This window comes from Dermochelys coriacea, chromosome 1 (genome assembly GCF_009764565.3).
Source record: "Dermochelys coriacea isolate rDerCor1 chromosome 1, rDerCor1.pri.v4, whole genome shotgun sequence".
Lineage (NCBI taxonomy): Eukaryota > Metazoa > Chordata > Testudines > Dermochelyidae > Dermochelys > Dermochelys coriacea.
Genome location: NC_050068.2, coordinates 2,711,529 through 2,729,848, shown reverse-complemented (window position 1 = coordinate 2,729,848; position 18,320 = coordinate 2,711,529). Strand labels below are relative to the sequence as shown.

The 18,320-nt window shown below is 44.7% G+C and overlaps 2 protein-coding genes across 2 annotated transcripts; both read right to left on the bottom strand.

Moving 5' to 3' along the window:
• Positions 1 to 657: 657 nt before the first annotated feature.
• LOC119843228 (putative olfactory receptor 52P1) lies at positions 658 to 1,596 on the bottom strand. The gene has a single exon (XM_038372291.1). The coding sequence runs from the start codon at positions 1,594 to 1,596 to the stop codon at positions 658 to 660; it is 939 nt and encodes a 312-aa protein (XP_038228219.1).
• A 14,580-nt stretch (positions 1,597 to 16,176) lies between these two features.
• On the bottom strand, positions 16,177 to 17,115 carry LOC119842825 (putative olfactory receptor 52P1). The gene has a single exon (XM_038371493.1). It carries the CDS (start codon positions 17,113 to 17,115, stop codon positions 16,177 to 16,179), a length of 939 nt encoding a protein of 312 aa, XP_038227421.1.
• Positions 17,116 to 18,320: the final 1,205 nt, after the last annotated feature.

Here is an 18,320-nt window from a genome sequence, read left to right as displayed (position 1 = left end):
GTTGGCTTTGGTGTACAACCTCCCACACCACAAAAAATCCATGGAAACACCGTCCGCTTCTCAAAAACACACAGTTTCACAACTCCCACTAATAAGCCCTAGTATAATGTCCTCCAACCCTGCAGCAGCTTTCCTGTATTAGCACATTCCAACAGAAATGTTTGGTTTCCCCTCCAGGATTCTTTAGGAACTGGATGTAGAAAATCAGGTAAATTTTGCTCACTGGATCACTGTATATATGATAAAGAACTGCAGCGCTGTAGTTGATTTATTTGTCTTTGGCTATCAGAAAATGTGGCTTCATGTCGTCAAACAGACAAGGAGCCTGTTCACACAGGGAAGCCACCTTGTTTCAGAAAGATGCAGTATCTTCTGGTAATCTGGAAGACACGGAAAGGCCGAGTGACAGGGGGATAGAGGATTGGAGCTGGTGGGTGACACTGAAAGATCAGGTGATGGTCAGAGAGAGGGAACTCAGCAAGAGAAAGAGCACTGCTTGGTCATTGAGTGATAAGACATTAGGTGTGAGGAACTTCTCAGACTGTTAACTTCCACAATCATGTGCTCAGCCAAACTAGGAGAGAGCACCCATGATTAACAAAGAGATCTCCTTTCGCCCTCTTGTCAGAAAGGTTTAAATTCATTGGTCCCCAGCAATCATATTCTGCAGGTGTTTTTGCTCATTTTGTCACGAAGTTCTTTGATTTTGACCCCATAAATGATCGGGTTGAGCATAGGAGGGACAATGAAATAGAGGTTGGCCAGGATGATATGAACATGCGGAGCAATGTCCTGACCAAACCGGTATGTCAGAGTGGTGAAGAGGACGGAAGTATAAGAAATCAGCATCACACAGACGTGAGCTGTGCAGGTGTTGAGGGCTTTCTGGTGGGCTTTCTTGGAGGAGATTCTGAGGACAGCCATGATAATCAGGCCATATGACAGGACAATGAGTGTCAGGTCTAACCCAATGACTAAAACCACTATCATCAAGCCATACATCCTGTTGACTGTGATGTCCCCACACGATGTCTTTGCCACAGCCATGTGGTCACAGTACGTGTGGTGGATAATGCGGTTGGCACAGAATGGGAGTCTGCTCAGGAACAGGGGCATGGGCAGAATGAAGAGAACAGCTCTTATCAAACCCACGAGCCCTAGATTAGCAATTCGTGCATTGGTGAGGATGGTAGCATATCTCAGAGGGTTACATATGGCAACGTATCGATCGAAGGCCATTGTCACTAGGACAGCTGAGTGCATTGTATAAACCATGTGAAGGAAGAAAGTCTGGGTGAGGCAGCCACCCACAGTAATGCCCTTCAAATTGAACCAAAATATACACAGTGCATTCGGCATGGCAGATGTAGACATGCCAATGTCTGTGAGTGCCAGCATGCAGAGAAGCAGGTACATCGGCTTGTGCAGGGTGTGTTCTTTACCGACAACAAAGAGAATCATGAAATTTCCCATCAGGCCAATAATGTAGAACATAGAGAAAGGGATGGAAATCCAGATGTGGGCAGCTTCCAGGCCAGGGATGCCCATTAGGATGAACACTGAAGGATCAGAGGGGGTGAGGTTGAAAACTGCCATGAGATGCTTGATCCGTCGATCAGGCTCAGAAATGTTCAAGGTGCCTCTGAAGGGAAAGAATCACAGCGAGGGGGGTTACACACTTCATAACAATGATTGCAGTAAATATTTTATAGTTATTACCAATGTAGAAAGGGGGGTGAGCAGTAAGTTGCCAACATTTACAGATGGCACCAGAATATTTCAATCATAGTCAAGTCCAGAGAAGTCCTCAGAGGGAGCTAACAAAGCCAGGGGAATGGGCTGCATGTTAGCGGATGAATTTCAATGTCAGTAACTGCAGTGTGTATGCCCATTGGAGGTAAAAACTTGAACTCCTCAAAATCCTTACACAGACCTTGGTATCATGGTATACAGCTCTGTGAAACCCTGCTCATAGTACAAGCAGGGACAGAAACTGAGCAAAATATCAGGATGCAGGAGGAGTGGGGTGGAAAATCATACAGAAAATGGAATGCCATGAGATCAGTCAATGACTGTTTCACTGTTCTCTGGATTCCTCTGTGTAGTAGTGGGAACCCTTTTCAAACAGGATATTGCAGGATCAGAGAGGTTTAGCGAAGGGCAACGAGAATGATCAAAGGCCTGCAGAAACTCTCATATGGGAGGGCCTGGGAGAAAACTCCCATGAAGATAGGTTGAAAAGACTGGGATTGTAAGCTTACAAAGGAGATGAACAAAAGGAGACATGAGAAAAGTTCATAAAATACTCACTGGTAGAGAGCTGATTGAGAATGTGTTCTCCCTGTCTCATAACCCAAGATCAAGAGGACATTCAATTATATGAAACATGGCCAATTCAAAACACATAAAAATATAATGAATTCTTCACTAAGTGTCTAATTTGAGTGAGGAACTTATTGCCACAAGAGATTGTTGTGGACGTGAGCTAAGCAAGAATCAAGAAATGTTTTGACATTTACATAATAGTGAGATTATCCAGTTAGAATAGTTACAGCTAAATAAACATTCTGTAAAGCCTATACACCCGTGTTTCAGGGCACAAGCAAGTCGCTAACTGTTAGGTATTAGGGTGATGCTCTCAGGATTGTCCGGTCATTCCCCCCCCTCCCTGCATACACCTACTGCTGGGTTTCTTACACCTTCTTCGGCAGCTTCTAGAGCGGTCAGCGTTAGAGAGAGGACACTGGACTAGATGGACCATTGGTCTAGTCCTCGATGCCATTCGTTTATTGGAAAGGAGCCAAGTTTCCCTCAGGGAAACAGAAATTATCATGCTGGGCTATGACTCTGTGCTCAGCAGAATAGTCACAAAAGGCACAAGGGTCTTGGTATTTAGGGTTACAGTCCTGCACCTCTGTTACTTCCCTTGTTTCTCTTGGTGAGACACTTTCTTGCAGGCACCCAGCTTTGTCTGAAACATAAGTGACTGGTGTTAATGGACAAGTGTAAGCAGAGACATGTGTCAACAACTCAGCGTCCAGCCTTTCTCGTACCTGAAGTTTGCACATGACAGAAAAATTGGGGGATGGTAAACAATGAAGAGGACAGGCCACTGGTTCAGAGCAATCTGGACTGGTTGGTAAACAGGATCGAAGAAAATAATATGAGTTCTAATATAGCTGTGTAGATATCTACATGTACGAACAAAGAATGCAGTCAATGCTTACACGATGGGGAACTATCATGGGAAGTGCAATGACTATGAAAAAGATTAGGGAGCCTGAAAAGATAATTAGATAAATGTGACCTCCCATTGCGACCCTGTGGCCAAAACAGCCAATCTGATTTTTGGATGATAACCAGGGGAACCTCAAGGAGAGAGAGAGAAGTTATTTTACCTCTGTATTTGGCACTGGTGCAACTGCTGCTGGAATCCTGTGTCCAGTTCTGGTGTCCATGATTAAAGATGGATGTTGGTACATCGAAGAGGTTTCAGAGAAATGTCATAAGTATTAGTACAAGATGAGAAAACCTGCCTTACAGTAATAGATGTAAAGAGTTCGATCTTTATTTAATGTTTATGTTTAATAAAGATTGTTAAGGGGTAAATTGATAACAGTCTATAAGTACCGACACAGGGAATGAAATATTTAATGCTAGGCTTTTCAGCCTAGTATACAGAGATGTAATGGGATCTAATGGCTGGAAGCTGAAGTTGAACAAATTCTGACTTGAAATAAGATGATATTTTTAAACAGTGAGGCATACATTTTTTATCGATGAGAGTAATTAACCATTGGAACACTTTTCCAAGGGTCTTGGCTGATTCTTCATTACTGAGAATTTTGAAATCAAGGTTGGATGTTTCTCTATAAGATCTGCTCTAGGAATAATTTTGGGGAAATTCTCAGGCCTGTGTTGTACAGGTCTGTGTTATACAGACTAAATGATCACAATTGCCCTTTCTGGCCTTGGAATCTCCTAACATGTCTTCTAGGGTGACCAGATATCCTGATTTTATAAGGACAGTAATGATATTTGGGGCTTTTTGTTCTATGGGTTCCCATTACCCCCTGCCCACTGCCCCATTTTTTCACACTTGCTGTCTGGTCACCCTAATGCCATCTGAAGTCAGCTGGAGGCATTGTGCCTCCAAGCTCATGTCTCAGCTTACTAAAAGCATTTTTTCTATTCATGACCGGGTTGAATTTAGCCCTATGAGGAGAAATACTCATGTGACTGCGGCAACTAGGAAATGACAGGTTTCAGAGTAGCAGCCGTGTTAGTCTGTATCCGCAAAAAGAACAGGAGTACTGGTGGAACCTTACAGACTAACAAATTTATTGGAAATGTTACACTAGGTGTGTGTTTCATGAGGCTGAGGGATCTCATGAGGCACTGCATGGATGAACATTTTAGGTGAGAAAAATCATGATTTGACCCCATAAAGGATCTGCAGTAAGGAATGAAAGTAGAACCATTACCATGAATAGCTAACAGGGCTGGCTAGCAAATGGTCCCAGAGCTTCCTGGGTTTAATGTCTGTGTCCCTGTGGTTCCTCCACAAGGCAGCTGTATTTATCTAGGCCCTCACATGTCCCAGAATTGACCACTCTCATTATATAATGTGCAAACTTCTCAGCTTGTGAGTTGTTCCTGTGTAACCGTCCTGAAAACACCATGCCTTGTGTATGGGTGTAACGAGAGAAGCCACACAGCTGCCTTGTGTTTTGCCACTCATGTGTGCGATTTCTCACTGGTGAGACACAGTCACTGATTACCTCCTAGCCAAGGGAGCAGGTATGACAAGAGGCACCTCACTCCTTTCAAAGGAAGAGTTGTGGGGAGGCTGAGAGACGGTTGGAGCCAGGAATGACTGGGGAGCATGGTGGAGATACTGGCGACCAGGGTGCTGTTGGAATTGGGGCAGCCTGGGATTGGAAAGGAGAGTGTGGACAGGGGTCAGAGTGTGATGGGAGATTGAAGCAGCTGATTCCAAAGTGTGGTGGGTTCCCCCTAGGGTGCCACTGGAACTGGGGAACCACTGAGCCCTCTGACTCCCCAGCCTGGGCTCCCTCTCTCATTGTGCTGCTGTGACAAGCAGCAGACCTGATCCTGGTCCCACACCTCCACCAGCATTCACACAGGCAGGGACACACCCAGCTGCAGTTACATGCAGATTCGGACCAGCCACTGCATGAACCAACAATAAAGAGGTTACAGCCAAAATAACCACCAGCTCCCTAGCCTAGGACTCCAGAGCTGTGCCGTCCTGCCCTGAGCCAAACTCTAACCTGTATCAGAGTAGCAGCCATGTTAGTCTGTATTTGCAGTATTCGCAAAAAGAAAAGGACTACTTGTGGCACCTTAGAGACTAACAAATTTATTTGAGCATAAGCTTTCATGAGCTACATTGGATGAAGTGAGCTGTAGCTCACGAAAGCTTATGCTCAAATAAATTTGTTAGTCTCTAAGGTGCCACAAGTACTCCTTTTCTTCTAACCTGTATGATTTTTTTCCCCGGTTCACTCCTCCCTGAATATGGGGAGGACAATGTATACTTGTGGTAATCAAGCTGCAAATTTTCCCCCGACACTTTGCTTAAAGACATACTGGGTTTAAATTAAAATGTATTAACTCCAATGAATAGATTTTAAGTGATTACAAAGGATAGCAAAAAGATCAAAACAGATTAGCTAGACAATAAGCAAAATCATAAATTAAGTTTAACACACTGGTTAGATAGACTATGAATTAGCAATTTCTCTACCTGATTGAGGATACAAGCCATCTGGCAGATTCTCAAGGCACAACCTGCATTTGCTTTGGAGCTTGGGTTTCTCAGGTTCCCATACATAGATTAGAAATCCCTTTAGCCTGGGTCCAGCACTCCTCCCCGTTCAGTCTTTTTTCCACAGGTGTATCAATGAGTCCTCTTGTGTGGAGAGAACCACCAATGATATCACCGACAGCCTTATTTAGCTTTAGTATATATCAGGAACCCTTTGTACTTTCCCCACAAACTGGTGTGAGAAGCAAGTTTTGAAACAAACATCCTAAGATGGAGTCCAGAGTTTTGTGGTCTGGTCACATGTCCTTATAGAGTCACAACATCCATTACTTATAGTCTTGTTTCGGGGGTGTTACCCAGGTGTAACTACATTTGAAATAGATATGTACTCAATATTCATAACTTCAGATAGAAAAATGATACGTGCACACAAATAGGATAGTGATATTCAGAAATTTATACATTTTCCAATGACATCTTATACAAACCATCTTGCATAATACGTATTATAATTATGCTATAATTATACCAAAATAATAACACTATGAAGAATATGGGGTGCAGTCTCACAAAAAATCAGTGGTTATTTCCACTGGGGAAATGCCTGAAGTTACGTAACAACACCATCAGTTGGAAACAAAACTGCATAAGAGTCGTGACACCCAGCCTGCGGTTCTGTGGCTTGGAAGTGCAATGAGACCCTGAGACCTGCCCAAACACACTTGGGGCGTGAAAGGTCCCAGCACTGGCCTTGGATCAAAAATCACAAGAAAAATTTCATTTCAGCAGAGCTGCCTCCATACCCAACAGCCCAAGGTGCTGTCCGCCTGCCCATGCGCACCACCTGTCTGTCCCCACAACCCTCTGCACTACCTGCTTATTTCTGTACACCTCCATCCCTTACCCCCCACAACCTCCAGGATTGCCGGCCTACCCATTTACATCCCATTCCCTGCCCCCACAAAGCCCAGTGCTGCTCACTTGTCTGTGTAAGTCCCCACCCCCACAATTTCCAGCCCTGCCACACAGTGATACCCCTCACCCAGGACCAAAACCAGGTGCCAGACCCCACAGCAACAGCTCACAGAAATGGCTCCTCAGATTAAGTTAAACTCAGTGTCTGCCTGTACCTGGGAAAAGGGGAGGATCAGCCTGAACTTCCTTTCCAGGGATGAAGGGAATCCCAGCAGCAGCTCAGACTGTGCTGAGAGAGGACATGGAGACTAAAGGGAACCAGTGGGAGTAACTCTTCCTCAAAATGACACAAAGCTTAAAACGTATTGCAGCCCGTTAGAAACCGATATACCTCTTCCTGAGGCTGCTTTTCTGTATTGGCAATTTTTGACATTGCCATGAGGCTGCAGTGGGGTTGGTCACAGGCGGAGGGCTTGATCTCAGTGAGGCCAAAATTTCACCCTTGGTGTTTTAATTTCTGGCTCCTAACTGTGTAAATTACAGACGTGGGTCCTGCTCCAGAGAGCGCTATTCTATTAGGGTGCTCAGAGATTCTGAGGGAAACCCCCAGTTTATGTGGCATTCTGAAACTGTGTATCAAAGATGGGATTTCAAAACATGTGGGCCCTGTTTTTGCTCTCAGGGAGGCCAGTGTCAATCTGGATTTGACCCAGTGACGGCAGAATGGGAGAGCAAAATCTGGCTAGTGTGTGACCCATTCTTCTTGTGAACCCTCTGGTAACACAAATACCCACTGCAGAGGGTTTGTCTGCCTGAATTTGAAAACTTGAGTGAACCATAGAAAAACCACACAGCTTGTCAAGGTTTCTTTCCCACTCTGAACTCTAGGGTACACATGTGGGGACCTGCATGAAAACCTCCTAAGCTTACTTTTACCATCTTAGGTTAAAACTTCCCCAAGGCACAAACTATTTTACCCTTTGCCCTTGGACTTCCACTGCCACCACCAAACGTTCAACTGGGTTTACCGGGAATACCTTATTTGGGAACGTCTTTCCCCCCAAAATCCTCACCAATTTGCATAAGTGACCAAAGACCCAAACCCTTGGATCTTAAGAACTATGAAAAAAGCATTCAATTTCTTACAAGAAGAATTTTAATATAAGAAAAGGTAAAAAGAATCACCTCTGTAAAATCAAGTTGGTAAATCCCTTACAGGGTAATTAGATTCAGAACACAGAGAATCCCTCTAGGCAAAACCTTAAGTTACAAAAAGACACAAAGACAAGAATATTCATTCTATTCAGCACAGTCTAATTGCTTAGCCATTTAAAGAAATCATAATCTAACGCATCTCTAGCTCGATTACTTACTAAGTTCTAAGACTCCATTCCTGTTCTGTCCCCGGCAAAAGCATCACATAGACAGACAGACCCTTTGTTTCTCCCCCCGTCCAGCTTTGAAAGTATCTTGTCTCCTCATTGGTCACTATGGTCAGGTGCCAGTGAGGTTATCCTAGCTTCTTAACCCTTTACAAGTGAAAGGATTTTTCCTCTGGCCAGGAGGGATTTTAAAGGTGTTTACCCTTCCCTTTATATTTATGACACAGTCCAAAAAATGGAAGCTACGGAGACAGATAGAAGGAGTAAGAGAGAAGGAACTGATATTAAAAACAAATATTTCTCTAAACTATTTCCAATACATTTGTAGTTCCAATTTTACCAGCTAAATCCCTTTCTTTTTCTGACAATACTAAACAGTTCAAGTCGCCATGCTGGTGCATTTCTGTCCAGATTGTTCTTGAACATTGGAACCCTTCCTGAGCCCTCAGCACTAACTTTAATGTGGAAACAGGCAACTCACCAAAATCCCGCTCAGCAGAGAGAGGAAATTTCTTTACTGTTATAAGAAGGCAGAGCCCTGTGAATCAGTGTATGAATCTCACGTCTTACACTCGGCATGCTGGATAGCGACCTTTATGATTCCCCTGTACAATCCCTGTGGACTCGCAGGTTGGCCAGGACTCCCAGACAATTCCCTCAGCTCTGAGAAGAGCTGGAAGAGCAGAAAATAGACCCTGGAGAACTTCAGACTGAGTGCCTCCCCTGGGAGTGACGAAACAATTCACCGAGGTCAGGGGATCAGATTGTTAAGCCAATGTGCGTCTTGCAAACTGTTCAGCCTAGCAATCGATAACAGCTTTTTTTTTCTATGTGTAATGTACTGCCATCTGTACTATTTGTGGGAATGGTACCACAAGATACAGGACCCAAAGCTATTTTCAATTGATGGTAGCAGCATACCGCTGCATACTGCCTAGGCAGTTGTAATATCCAGTATATTGGCCTCCAAAAAGTCACTGTCACCCTGTGGAGGCCAAATGACACAATCCTGAATTGATGCAGGCCGAAGGGCGTGGAGAAGGCTCTTTTTCCCATTTGTTAGGTCTAAAGTGGGTTTATATCTGGCAGATCACACTGTTCTAATAGTTCATCTACTCTCTGCATCAGGTAATCATCAAATTTCAATCCTGTGTTGAGCTTTCAGAAATAGTTGCAGAAATGGGCTGTGCTATCTTGAGTCAGAACTAGTACAATTTGTAATTTTCACTCCATGCATCTGAAGAAATGGTGTTTACCCATGAAAGCTTATGCTCAAATAAATCTGTTAGTCTTTAAGGTGCCACCAGAGTCCTTGTTGTTTTTGTGGATACAGACTAAAATGGCTACCCCCTGAAACTAGTACCCCTGACCCCACTGATCACTACATTAAGTTCAAACCAAATATAATTTATTAAAGAGCAACTGTCAGAAACATAAGGAAAAATGGGAAAGGTTCAAGGAAACAAGGGACCCTGATCAGTGGGCACAGGAACATCGAAAACAGCTGTCTCTGGGATGTAAGGAAAGTGTGAAGTCTGCTCCTCACACGTCCTTCTGCCCAGGGCCTACCTGTCTTGCGGTGATGCCATGGGACCGATATTTGCTCTGGCAGTGGCCACATGCCTTCAGGCTTTAGGTGGTAGGACCCTTCTCCCCAGCATTAGTTCTCCCATCAGATTCATGTCCTCACTTCTGAGTCCAGCCTTCAAGGCCCTTTTGTCTAGTGACTTCTCCCTGTGTTGGGCCCTCTGCCCAGGGCCCCACCTTGCTCTCTCCAGCTGCTCATTGTGCTCAGGTGCAGTGTTGCTTGTGGCACGGCCGGCATCCTCTAGCCTGTCTCTGGCCCCCCAGCTCCGCGCAGTAGCTCAGCCCTGGCTCCCCGTTGGCGCAGCTGGTCTGTGCCAACCCACCTCCCGGTTCTGGCCTGCTCCAGCTGCAGCTCCCTGACTCTGCCTCAGAACCGCTGCCCTGCAGCCAGCCCAGGTCTGGCTCTTCCGTCTCAGCACCGTTGTTCTGCCTCCAGCTGAGCTTGGCTCTTCTGGATGAGTGCTGCTTCTCTGGCTCTAGCCCAGCTCGGCCTTCTGGGCTGCTCCTCTGGCCCTTGTGTTTCCGGCTGCTGCTGCTGCTCTGCCTCAAGCTCAGCTGGAAAGATTGCCAGACTTCTACGGCATTATTAGCCCAAAGTGCTTTAAAAACTAACACAAATGTAGCTCAATCTATGTATTGAAAAAAGTGTTTTTTTCATTAACCCATCAAATAACAAATGAAAGCTTTCATTACATACTTACAACTACAGATTTGATTAAAAACAAACAAACAAACAAAACCCCTAAAATCCCTAGAAGGAGTTCATCTAATTAGCAACAAAGCTGCCAGATGGCAAACAAATTCAAAATCAAAACTCGAGTTCTGATTCTTGTATCTGAATTGAGAGTTGGCAGGTGTTTCAAACAAAAAGGGACAAATAACAGGGTTAAAAATATCCCAAAAGGAACCCAAAACTTTTGTAGCATAAAAACAAAAATAACTTTACTATATTTATTTCTAATGGCATTCAATGATGGTAGACAGTGTCAATATTTTGCGTTCAATGAGTTTGTTACTTTTAGTCATGAAAAGAAAACATTTCATCCTTTCTGTCTTTGTTGGAAGTAGAATGCTTCTGCTGCTCATCATGCATATCGGCAGTGACCGGTGCAATCATTTCCTTCATCAGTGCAAACTCTTCACAACAGATTTAGTGTTGTTGCCTGCACGCCCTAACATGAAGAATATTTTCTAAAAGTTCCTTTTGCATCTTGTTGTGTCTTTCAACTGCAGTGTTGTTAAAAGGTAGCAACAGCAATGAAAGACCAAACAATCCAAATTCACTAAAGTCTTTGTCCCCAGCGGCATCCATGTTTTTGAGACCTTCAACCCCAAAGTGGTATACTTGGTTGTTTTGAGTATGAGGCCAGTGAACCATAGGCAAAACTCTTCACTGCTGCTCCGACTGTCCAAAGTCTGCGCAAAAAAATGGCAAAAATGATATATCTGCCAATGTAGGTTACAAAGGACTTAGAAATTGCCACCAAATAGCCAGGTGATCGAATCACTTGCAGTACTGTTTCATCTATTTCACAAACTGCAAAATGAAATCTCAATACCTACTTTTGACGTCTTCGACAATAGCAATGGTAACATCAACTGGGCAAAGCAGTAAGTTATTTGATTCTAAGGCGATGTCATAGTTTAACACAGCACATTGTTACCCAGGTTTTTCGGATAACCCCCAGCAGGGGCAATTTAACTATTTCACTCCATGTGGTATTGGGAATAAATCAGTGGGAACACAGCAATTCTGTCTGAATAAGGATTAAATGCAAGTAAGCATGCTGTTGTCTAACACTGCAATTTATTAGATTTAAGCACACATGGCAGAGGGCTTTCCCTTCACCCCCTCCCCTGTTTATTGTCAAACGGACAGAAAACAGAAGACCAGAAGTCCAAAATGCAGACAATATTATGTTGGGATTAGTTTCCAGCAAGCATGTATACCACAGAGCCTTGTTTCCCATTGTCCCATTCCAGGCTCTGAGCCTTGCCCTGTGTCCCGATTCCCTCCTCCCCATTCCTATTTCCTCCTTCTTAGCAGCCCCAAATATTTCTGCAATGCACACCCTCGGCAACTTCTGGTCATGTGTCATTTTGGAAGGTCATATCATAGAATCATAGAATCATAGAATATCAGGGTTGGAAGGGACCCCAGAAGGTCATCTAGTCCAACCCCCTGCTCAAAGCAGGACCAAGTCCCAGTTAAATCATCCTAGCCAGGGCTTTGTCAAGCCTGACCTTAAAAACCTCTAAGGAAGGAGATTCTACCACCTCCCTAGGTAACGCATTCCAGTGTTTCACCACCCTCTTAGTGAAAAAGTTTTTCCTAATATCCAATCTAAACCTCCCCCATTGCAACTTGAGACCATTACTCCTCGTTCTGTCATCTGCTACCATTGAGAACAGTCTAGAGCCATCCTCTTTGAAACCCCCTTTCAGGTAGTTGAAAGCAGCTATCAAATCCCCCCTCATTCTTCTCTTCTGCAGACTAAACAATCCCAGCTCCCTCAGCCTCTCCTCATAAGTCATGTGCTCTAGACCCCTAATCATTTTTGTTGCCCTTCGCTGTACTCTTTCCAATTTATCCACATCCTTCTTGTAGTGTGGGGCCCAAAACTGGACACAGTACTCCAGATGAGGCCTCACCAGTGTCGAATAGAGGGGAACGATCACGTCCCTCGATCTGCTCGCTATGCCCCTACTTATACATCCCAAAATGCCATTGGCCTTCTTGGCAACAAGGGCACACTGCTGACTCATATCCAGCTTCTCGTCCACTGTCACCCCTAGGTCCTTTTCCGCAGAACTGCTGCCGAGCCATTCGGTCCCTAGTCTGTAGCGGTGCATTGGATTCTTCCATCCTAAGTGCAGGACCCTGCACTTATCCTTATTGAACCTCATTAGATTTCTTTTGGCCCAATCTTCCAATTTGTCTAGGTCCTTCTGTATCCTATCCCTCCCCTCCAGCGTATCTACCACTCCTCCCAGTTTAGTATCATCCGCAAATTTGCTGAGAGTGCAATCCACACCATCCTCCAGATCATTTATGAAGATATTGAACAAAACGGGCCCCAGGACCGACCCCTGGGGCACTCCACTTGACACCGGCTGCCAACTAGACATGGAGCCATTGATCACTACCCGTTGAGCCCGACAATCTAGCCAGCTTTCTACCCACCTTAGAGTGCATTCATCCAGCCCATACTTCCTTAACTTGCTGACAAGAATGCTGTGGGAGACCGTGTCAAAAGCTTTGCTAAAGTCAAGAAACAATACATCCACTGCTTTCCCTTCATCCACAGAACCAGTAATCTCATCATAAAAGGCGATTAGATTAGTCAGGCATGACCTTCCCTTGGTGAATCCATGCTGACTGTTCCTGATCACTTTCCTCTCCTCTAAGTGCTTCAGGATTGATTCTTTGAGGACCTGCTCCATGATTTTTCCAGGGACTGAGGTGAGGCTGACCGGCCTGTAGTTCCCAGGATCCTCCTTCTTCCCTTTTTTAAAGATGGGCACTACATTAGCCTTTTTCCAGTCATCCGGGACTTCCCCCGTTCGCCACGAGTTTTCAAAGATAATGGCCAAGGGCTCTGCAATCACAGCCGCCAATTCCTTCAGCACTCTCGGATGCAATTCGTCCGGCCCCATGGACTTGTGCACGTCCAGCTTTTCTAAATAGTCCCTAACCACCTCTATCTCTACAGAGGGCTGGCCATCTCTTCCCCATTTTGTGATTCCCAGCACAGCAGTCTGGGAGCTGACCTTGTTAGTGAAAACAGAGGCAAAAAAAGCATTGAGTACATTAGCTTTTTCCACATCCTCTGTCACTAGCTTGCCTCCCTCATTCAGTAAGGGGCCCACACTTTCCTTGGCTTTCTTCTTGTTGCCAACATACCTGAAGAAACCCTTCTTGTTACTCTTGACATCTCTTGCTAGCTGCAGCTCCAGGTGCGATTTGGCCCTCCTGATATCTTTCCTACATGCCCGAGCAATATTTTTATACTCTTCCCTGGTCATATGTCCAACCTTCCACTTCTTGTAAGCTTCTTTTTTATGTTAAAGATCCGCTAGGATTTCACCATTAAGCCAAGCTGGTCGCCTGCCATATTTACTATTCTTTCGACTCATCGGGATGGTTTGTCCCTGTAACCTCAACAGGGATTCCTTGAAATACAGCCAGCTCTCCTGGACTCCCTTCCCTTTCATGTTAGTCCCCCAGGGGATCCTGGCCATCTGTTCCCTGAGGGAGTCAAAGTCTGCTTTCCTGAAGTCCAGGGTCCGTATCCTGCTGCTTACCTTTCTTCCCTGCGTCAGGATCCTGAACTCAACCAACTCATGGTCACTGCCTCCCAGATTCCCATCCACTTTTGCTTCCCCCACTAATTCTACCCGGTTTGTGAGCAGCAGGTCAAGAAAAGCGCTCCCCCTAGTTGGCTCCCCTAGCACTTGCACCAGGAAATTGTCCCCTACGCTTTCCAAAAACTTCCTGGATTGTCTATGCACCGCTGTATTGCTCTCCCAGCAGATATCAGGAAAATTAAAGTCACCCATGAGAATCAGGGCATGCGATCTAGTAGCTTCCGTGAGTTGCCGGAAGAAAGCCTCATCCACCTCATCCCCCTGGTCCGGTGGTCTATAGCAGACTCCCACCATGACATCACTCTTGTTGCACACACTTCTAAACTTAATCCAGAGACACTCAGGTTTTTCCACAGTTTCGTACCGGAGCTCTGAGCAGTCATACTGCTCCCTTACATACAGTGCTACTCCCCCACCTTTTCTGCCCTGCCTGTCCTTCCTGAACAGTTTATAACCATCCATGACTGTACTCCAGTCATGTGAGTTATCCCACCAAGTCTCTGTTATTCCAATCACGTCATAATTCCTTGACATCACCAGGACCTCCAGTTCTCCCTGCTTGTTTCCAAGGCTTTGTGCATTTGTATATAAGCACTTGAGATAACCTGTTGATCGCCCCTCATTCCCAGTATGAGGCAGGAGCCTCATATATCTAGGGTCTTCATCCCATGTCTTTTGTGTTCCATGGGAAGGCTGAGTAGTCAGGTTGTGCTAAGGTCACATTTCTTTGGCCTTTTAGAGTTTGACCTTGCCTCAAGAGCTAGGCAGCCTTCCAGTGTATGCTCATATATTATACTCCCCCCATACCCTGTAGCACTTTTGCACTACCCTTATCTTTCCTCATTGTGTTAAAAGTCCCACCTGGTTGTGGGAAATGCAACACACAGTGTCTTTGTTCATTCTTCTTCACACATATTAGTGTAAGATATGAGAGTATTAAAAAGTGAAACCCCAAATTCTCTCTCAGCCTGAAAAACAAGCCTATATACTAACAACACTTAAGCAATAGATTTAGAACATCCCAGATATTTACCTATGTCTAACATCTGGAATGGTATTGAGTAATTAACAACAGGTTGACAGAGGCCAGTTGTTTACCCACTGGGGAGCAATGGTGTTAGGAAAAATGTCTCTCAAGATGGTTTCAGAGGACTGCTCCAAAGTACAGTGTATCAGCTAATCTTTTAAACCTTTTACAACACACGTAGGACATAATGACCCCATCGGGTCATCACTTTTCTTAACTTTCAATAAACATCTATTATCAGAGGCATCTAGACTCAAGGATTTCATCTATTTATCTTCTTTCATTCTCACTTATTTACTTGCCTTTCTCTTCCTCCCATTATGATTCACAGAAACTGCCACCTAGATTTTGACTTTGCATCTAAAAGCTTGCTTTCCAATTAACCCTTAACTATTAGGTGTTCTATTTTATTAGTTCATACTGGCTGAGTGCACATCATATGGTTACAATTGGTTTGATCATATTCTGGTGAACACCCCCCCCCAATTCAGGGAACCACAGTCCAGTTCTCAAAAACACACAATTTCACAACTCTCACTAATAAGCTCAAGTAGAATATCCTCAATCCCTGCAGCAGCTTTCCTGTACTAGCACATTCCAACAGAAACATTTGGTTTTCCCTTCAGGATTCTTTAGGGATTGGATGTAGAAAATCAGGTAATTTTTGTTCACCAGATCACAGTACATATGATAAAGAAATGCAGCGCTATAGTTGCTTTATTTGTCTTTGGCTATCAGAAAATGTGGCTTAATCTTGTTGAATGGACAAGGACCCAATTCACATATGGAAGCCACCCTGCTTCAGAAAGCTGCAGTATCTTCTGGTAGTCTGACAGTCATGGAGAGTCTGAGTGGCAGTGGGAGAGAGGATGAAAGCTGATGGGTGACACTGAAAGATCAGGTGATGGTCAGAGAGAGAGAACCCAGCAAGAGAAAGAGCACTGCTTGGTCATTGAGTGATAAGACATTAGGTGTAAGGAATTTCTTAGACTGTGAATTTTCACAATCACGTGTTCAGCCAAACTAGGAGAGAGCATTCGTGATTAACAAAGAGATCTCCTTTCGCCCTCGTGTCAGAAAGGTTTAAAGTCATTGGCCCCCAGCGATCATATTCTGCAGGTGTATTTGCCTACTTTGTCACGAAGTTCTTTGATTCTGACCCCATAAATGATAGGGTTGAGCATGGGCGGGAGAAGGACATAGAGGTTGGCCAAGATGATGTGGACATGGGGAGCTATGCCCTTTCCAAATCGGTGAATCAGAGTGGTTAAGAGGACAGAAGTATAAGAAATCAGCATCACACAGACGTGGGCTGTGCAGGTGTTGAGGGCTTTCTGGTGGGCTTTCTTGGAGGAGATTCTGAGGACAGCCCTGATTATCAGGCCATATGACAGGACAATGAGTGTCAGGTCTAACCCAATGACTAAAACCACTATCACCAAGCCATACATCCTGTTGACTGTGATGTCCCCACACGATGTCTTTGCTACAGCTATGTGGTCACAGTACGTGTGGTGGATAATGCGGTTGGCACAGAATGGGAGTCTGCTCAGGAGCAGGGGCATGGGCAGAATGAAGAGAAGAGCTCTTATCAAACCCACAAGCCCTAGATTAGCTATTTGTGCATTGGTGAGGATGGTAGCATATCTCAGAGGGTTACATATGGCAACGTATCGATCGAAGGCCATTGTCACTAGGACAGCTGAGTGCATTGTATAAACCATGTGAAGGAAGAAAGTCTGGGTGAGGCAGCCACCCACAGTAATGCCCTTCAAATTGAACCAAAATATGCACAGTGCATTCGGCACGGCAGATGTAGACATGCCAATGTCTGTGAGTGCCAGCATGCAGAGAAGCAGGTACATCGGCTTGTGCAGGGTGTGTTCTTTACCGACAACAAAGAGAATCATGAAATTTCCCATCAGGCCAATAATGTAGAACATAGAGAAAGGGATGGAAATCCAGATGTGGGCAGCTTCCAGGCCAGGGATGCCCATTAGGATGAACACTGAAGGATCAGAGGGGGTGAGGTTGAAAACTGCCATGAGAAGCTTGATCCTTCGATCACGGTCAGAAATTCTCCAGGTGCCTGTGAAGGGAGAGAAGCACAGCGAGGTGGGTTACCCACTTTAGAACAATTATTACAGTAAATATTTTATAGTTATTACTAATGTAGAATGGGGTTTGAGCAGTAAGTTGCCAACACTTACAGATGGCACCAGAATATTTCAGTCATAGTCCAGTCTAGAGAATTCCTCAGAGGGAGCTAACAAAGCCAGGGGAATGGGCTACATGCTAGTGGATGAATTTCAATGTCAGTAACTGCAGTGTGTATGTCCATTGGAGGTAAAAACTTGAACTCCTCAAAATCCTTACACGAACCTTGGTATGATGGTGTGCAGCTCTGTGAAACCCTGGTTACAGTGCAAGCAGGGACAGAAACTGAGCAAAATATTGGGATGCAGGAGGAGTGGGGTGGAAAATCTTATAGAAAATACAATGCCATGAGATCAGTCAATGTTTCACCTTCCTCTGGACCCCTGTGTGTAGTACAAGGCAGCCTTCTCACACAGGATATTGCAGGACCAGAGAGGTTTAGGGAAGGGCAACAAGAATGATTAAGGGCCTAGGCGGAAACTCATATGAAGAGAGGTTGAAAAGACTGGGATTGTTACCTTACAAAGGAGATGAATAAGAGGGAACATGAGAAAAGTCTATAAAATATTCACCGGTAAAGAGCTGATCGAGAATATGTTCTCCCTGTCTCATAACGTTACACTGAAACATGGCCAATTCAAAACAGATAAAATAGAATGCTTTCTTCACTCAGTGCCCAATGTGACTGAGGAACTTATTGTCACAAGAGGTTGTTAAGACCGTGAGCTAAGCAAGAATCAAGAAGGGTTTGGACATTTACATAGTGAGATTCTCCAGTTAGAATAGTTACAGCTAAATAAACATTTTGGAAAGCCTAAACACCCCTGTGTTTCAGGGCACAAGCCTACCTCTAGCTGTTAGGCATTAGGGTGATGCTCTCAGGATTGTCAGGTCATGCCCCCCATCCACCTACTGCGAGGTTTCTTACACCTTCTTCTGCAGCTCCTAGGGCTGTCAGTGTTAGGGAGAGGACACTGGACTAGACTGACCATATGTCTAGTCCACAATGACATTCATGTACGGGAAAGGAGCAAAGTTTCCCTAAGGGAAATAGAGATTATCATGCTGGGCTATGACACTGTGCTCTGCAGAA

What these genes read in the sequence shown, in the direction of transcription:
- LOC119843228 (XM_038372291.1), bottom strand. Translation starts at nt 1,596, where the DNA reads ATGGCAGTTTTCAACCTCACCCCCTCTGATCCTTCAGTGTTCATCCTA.
- LOC119842825 (XM_038371493.1), bottom strand. Translation starts at nt 17,115, where the DNA reads ATGGCAGTTTTCAACCTCACCCCCTCTGATCCTTCAGTGTTCATCCTA.